This window comes from Ictalurus punctatus, chromosome 4 (assembly GCF_001660625.3).
Source record: "Ictalurus punctatus breed USDA103 chromosome 4, Coco_2.0, whole genome shotgun sequence".
Classification (NCBI taxonomy): Eukaryota; Metazoa; Chordata; class Actinopteri; order Siluriformes; family Ictaluridae; genus Ictalurus; species Ictalurus punctatus.
In genome coordinates this window covers 22,143,547-22,149,220 of record NC_071284.1, presented here as the reverse complement: position 1 = coordinate 22,149,220, position 5,674 = coordinate 22,143,547, and the positions used below count along the sequence as shown (strand labels likewise).

The window sequence follows — 5,674 nt, the reverse complement described above, 5'->3', positions numbered from 1 at the left end:
CATTTAACTGTTTATGACAGACCTCCTGATTAAAGTTTAAACAAAAAAAAAGATTGGTATCGGTCATAAAAATCCTGATTGGAGAATCCCTAATGAACACCATTAAACTAAAGTGCTTTGCATCTGGTGGGTAAATGAACTCACGTAATCACATCCTATATGAGATTATTCAGATATATACACAGTATACGCAGAGCGCTTTGAGAACTGACTCCAGCCCAGAACCATGACAGTGGAAAATGTCTAATAGTGTAGCTTTAAATATATTTAAGAGGAGCAGACTTCAAATACTGAACATTGAGTTTTTTGTATTTGTCTACAAGGTGAAAAAGGTTAACGGTTGTTGTTTTTTTGCATACAGCCTGTAGAATTAACTGAAAATATAAAATTTAGTTTATCAGAAGGTAAATTAATGTGTCATGGCTCACACTATGTTCCTAAATTCTGTCATAATTGACAAGCTCAAGTTTTCTCATGCCTACTTGTGTGTTACATTGTGGTTATGTTAACGTTACCATCTCTAAAAAACAACAACAAACAAACAAACAAACAAAAAAAACAACTAAACTTCAACCGTGTTCCTAAATTTTTGTAATTAAGTGCTCCTAAAATAAATTGTTACAGTAGAACCCTGCCCTAGGTAAACTCTTAAAAGACATCAGACTCAAACAAACTGTTTGAGAAATAGAAAAAATGTTTCTATTTGTTTTTCACCTAAATTTTGTAGCTTGCTGTATCCAATTAAAGGAGGAAAAAGGATCTGACATGATTTATCATGGTTTCATTTTTTTTTATACCACAAAAATGTGAGTTTTAACAAGGGTGTGTAGATTTTTATATATTTTTATATGGACATGCTTTAAGTTCTGTATTTATTCACATTACATATATGTTGTAGTGCTAGTAGTGCTATGATAGAAATTCCACAGCATTAATCAAGCTCTAGACTTAAATACAGTCATACATTCTATAATTTTATGCTATATTCTCCCAAATTTGTGAGTATGAAAAGTTTGACTGGATTAATAAGACATTCCCAGCTCATTATCAAATAAAAAAGGAAATAATTTAAACATGCGCTGGAATTGACAACATCTGACATGTAAGACATCCATCCGTTTTTATACCGCTTATACAACATACAAAATGAAAAGGTTATTTATTTATTTATTTAATTATTATTATTTTTTAAAAACTATTTTCATTTCCAAGTGGAGTCACCAACCTGGTGTGTTTGCCAGGTTTTTAATTTTAAGGGCAAAAAATGTTTTCAAGAATAAAGTCATAATATTTTGAGGAAAAAATTTAGTATATTTTGAGAGTAAAGGTGTAATATTTAGAAATAAAGGCATAATATTTAGAGAAAAAAGTCATATTACAAGCAAACAGTTGCAATATTTCGAGAATAGTCATAATATTTTATGAATTCATAAAAGTCATAATATTTCAAGAAAAATAGTCATAATATTATGACAGCATAGTGAATATCAGTGCAATGAAAATAAAGAAATACTTTACAAATAAAGAAATACTTAATCTTCTGGTACATCAGCACTGTTGTTTTGTTAGAACTTTGAAATGACTGTGGAAGAACTTGTGTTTAATTAAGAGAAAGAACCACACTAACTTGGAGGAACTCATCTCTTTTGTGGAGGGGAAATCACAACACCTGGTAGCCTTTAAAGCTATCGATGTATTATATACACTATATGGCCAAAAGTATGTGGACAATTGACCATCATGCCCATATATGCCCATTCTAAAACCAGGGCATTAACACAGAGTTGGTCTCCCCTTTGCTGTTTTCACAGCCTCCATTCTTCTGGGAAGGCTTTATACTAGATTTGCGCTCATTCAGGTACAAGAGCATTAGTGTAGCCAGGCACGGATCTCAAGTGAGGAGGCCTGGGGTGCAGTCAGCATTCCAGTTTCCAAAGGTATCGGGGGAGCTGAAGTCAGGGCTTGGGCCACTCGAGTTCTTCCACTCCAACCTTTACAAACCATGTCTTTATGGACCTTGCCTTGTACACAGGGGCACTGCTATGCCCTTTAGTTCCACTGAAGGGACATCTTAATACTATAGCATACAAAGTAATTCTGGACAATTGTTTGCTTCCAACTTTATGGGAACGGTTCGGGGAAGGCACACACTGCTGGGTCAGGAGTCTACATAATTTTGGTCATGCAGTGTAGGCCTATGTATCGGTCAAGCATGCACAGTTCCACTCCTTCAGGATCAATCATTATGATTATCATTCATCAACACACCATCTTTGAATTGCACGCAGATATGACCCTTAATAGCCTTGAAGGCAACTACCGCCCGAAATGTCTCCTTCAACAAAATAAACAATAACTTCACCAAATCCTCAACGTCCCTATTTTAACACACAAACTATACATTTACCATTTTGCCATAATATTATTACTTTATTCTCAAAATATAGTTACTTTTTTCTCGTAATATTGAGGGTTTTTTTCTCTCCAAATTTTATTACTTTATGATATATTATATATTTATGATATATATTTTTAATATTAGGACGTCATTCTCGAAATTTTGTATGTTATCTTTTCACCAGTGACCTTAAAACGCCGTCGTAGGTTCGTCTTTGAGTCACCTCCACACTTCTCCCAACACGTGCGTTTGCGGTAGCCACGCCCCGTACTCACGTGTATGTGCGCACTTTCGCTCTTCATTGGTAGAAGCCACTCTGTCTGGAGTGGGTCACGCGGACCAAGACCACGATACTGTGCGCGCGCTGCGGTGTCTTGTGATGTTCTCTAGATTTGTTGAATGTTTTCTGACAGAAGATTAATTAAACATAAAATATTTATACATCAGTTAGCTCCCTCCCCAAGGGCGTAACCATGGTATGGACATTGGGGGGTCCAAGCCCCGACCCACATCCAAACTTTGATGCTGAAAATTCGCATATTTAGAAGATATATCAACGAACTTGCGTTGAGTATGGGCGCAACCAAGTGTACAATTGGAGGGGAGGCAAACACATTTTCCTTAACAAACGGAAATATATTAAAAAGGGATAGACATAAATCAATAGAACAGATGAAGAAACGACACCTCCGTTGGCAGGGTTCATTAAAGGGGACATGTAAAATATATTTTGTACTGTATATTGGGGGGACAGATTGGTATTTCCTCAACACTGGGGGAAAGACACGTCCCCGCCGAAGAATGCGTGGTTACGCCCATGTCCCTCCCACACAATGTTTGGTTGAATAGCACTGGTTATCTGATAAAAGTACGATTACTTCACTTCGTACGTGCCTAGGGCACTAATTTGACTGCCGGTAGGTATGTCAAAGCTAAGCGCAAGTGCTAACGCTAACTTACTCAACGGACGCCATCACACACTCAAACACGTGGTACTGCTTAATTAGCACACTCGCACTCGGTTGTCTGTAACCGCGCGCCAGATATCATTCACTGTATTGGGGAGTTGTTCGCTGTCTCGCGCCTGTCCCTTTCCTCCACTCCACGTGCCCTGTTACGCAGCACTACAATATGCGTCACTCGCGTCGGAGACTGGCGCATGTCTATTGGCCGCTGTGGATGTCCCTTAGCAGCACAGCTGCCTAGCACCCAATTGTAACGAACATTAACGGAATATAACTTTAGCACAGGCGCGCGCAACAAACCAGAATAAAACAATACACAAAACAGAAGGAGCCAGAACAGGGCAAACTCAAGGAAGGTAAGTAAGTGCGAGTATTTAAAAAAAAGAAAAGATTTTAGTCGAGTTTTTTCATTAATTTTTAAAATCAGATGTTAGGTTTGTTATAATTGGTGTGAGGGGCGTTTCTAGAGTTTGATCACTAGTGGGGCACAGGCCCCCCAGTAATTTGACAAAAGTACCTCAAAAGTTTGGTCTCTTTGAGTAGTGTTTGTTTGTGTATTTTCTTTATTCATACTATGTAACAAGCATTAATGTAAATATGTGCTGCAGATCATTTCATTAGTTAAATTTTAAATTTTTATTTGCTGTGAAGGGCTTTGCTGAATGCAATACTTAATGGTCACATTAAAAAAAACAAACAAACAAAAAACCTCAGCCCAGGGCCCAGTTGGAATATTTTAAATTTATGTGTGAAAGGGTTAATGCTCTGACATTTTTACCATATCTGGGTAATTTGTTGATCTTGTGATTGTAGATTAAGGTCCAGGTTATAAAAGATTTATTGGAGGGGTAGAGAAATGAAATTCTGTAGTGAAATGTAGATCACTCAAATGCAATGTTTGTGCCTGCTGTCTGCCAGGGGCGTAACCTGGTCTGGACATTTGGGGCTGTCTTTTTTTAATTTTATTTTTTATTTTATTTATTTATTTATTTTCTTTAGCCCTGAATAATTGGAGCGGTTTGTCAGTAAAAGAAGACAGCGGTGTTGTAATTTTGTATCTTCAGTGAAAGGAGTGTTGTATTTTATCTTAAGTGAATGGAGGCAAGACCAATCAGACAGGGTTTACAGGAAAATACATGGAAATACTTGTGTCTTCTGCCAAATGCTAACTCACACAGTCAGTTAGTGTAAGGGGAACAATTTATATATGCTTATTTATTACCAGTAAAGGGGTTGAAACTGAAACACTAACTTACTCTTGTGCACAGTGAGGCAGGTGAGGCATATGATTGATTTTTGTCCTGTTGTATTGTGTCTCCAGTCGATTAATTCTGTATTTTTCGATCTGGGTATGTGTGTGTCAGTGTTTGAGGCTCTCTCTTTCAGGTCAAGCTTATTACATAAGAGGAGAAGCACACATTGTCATTTTGCTGCCAACTTGAACGATGGTGATGTGTGTGCCAACGAAAACCTGTTGAGTATCTTCAGGATTGAGTAAATTTATATATATCTCTGATGAAAGCTCTGCTCCTTTCCCCCGTCTTACATTAGGAATGTTTTGACCAGTGCTTGATGCACCGATGCAGTATCCTAGCTTACTGTCAAGGTAAATGGAACATGGTTTAATCAAATTAGATAACACTAAATTCACCGATCAGCCATAACATTAAAATCACCTGCCTAATATTGTGTACGTCCCCCTTGTGCCACCAAAATAGCTCTGATCTGTTGAGGCAGAATGGTAAGGAAAACGAGAAACACTGAGTGAGCCGCAGTTCTGGGGTTGTGTATGTTTTGTTGAGAAGAAAAGTCAGAGGAAAATTTCCAGATTGGTCAAGCTTCCAGGAAATCTATAGTAACTCAAATAATCATTCTAACACTGTGGTGAGCAGAAAAGCATCTCGGCATGCACAAAACATTGAAACTTGGGGTGGATGGGCTACAGCAGCAACAGAAGACCACATCAGGTTCCACTCCTGGCATCTAGGACCAAGAATCTTTATTAAAAAAAAAAAAAAAAAAAAATCACCTTGGCTGCATTTGAAATTGTGTAATGTGTCAGTACCTACTGCTTGACCATTGATACAATACGTGCTGATTAGTATAAGCATGTCATACAACTTAAAGAGCCGAAACGCTGCCTTCCGCCACTTTTTATTCTGACAGCTCTTACTCACCAGTCCCATTGGCTTATGGTATAGCGCGGTGTGCATTGCTTCCATACTGCAGAATCGCAATGAAAACAGTAGGTCATCTGGGTATTTCTCGCCTACTGTTTTATGAATACTGAGAATTCAGACACTACTCCTTT

At 37.7% G+C, this 5,674-nt stretch overlaps 1 protein-coding gene across 1 annotated transcript in view; it reads left to right on the top strand.

Moving 5' to 3' along the window:
* The first annotated feature begins 3,160 nt into the window (after positions 1-3,160).
* si:ch211-132b12.7 (CiPC domain-containing protein) overlaps positions 3,161-5,674 on the top strand; it is a 26,606-nt gene continuing 24,092 nt past the window's right edge. Inside the window, exons 1-3 of the mRNA XM_053678240.1 lie at positions 3,161-3,719; positions 4,728-4,816; positions 4,915-4,969. Of these exons, the coding sequence (XP_053534215.1) occupies positions 4,936-4,969 (34 nt within the window). The 5' untranslated portion in view covers positions 3,161-3,719; positions 4,728-4,816; positions 4,915-4,935. The remainder of the gene's footprint in view (positions 3,720-4,727; positions 4,817-4,914; positions 4,970-5,674) is intronic.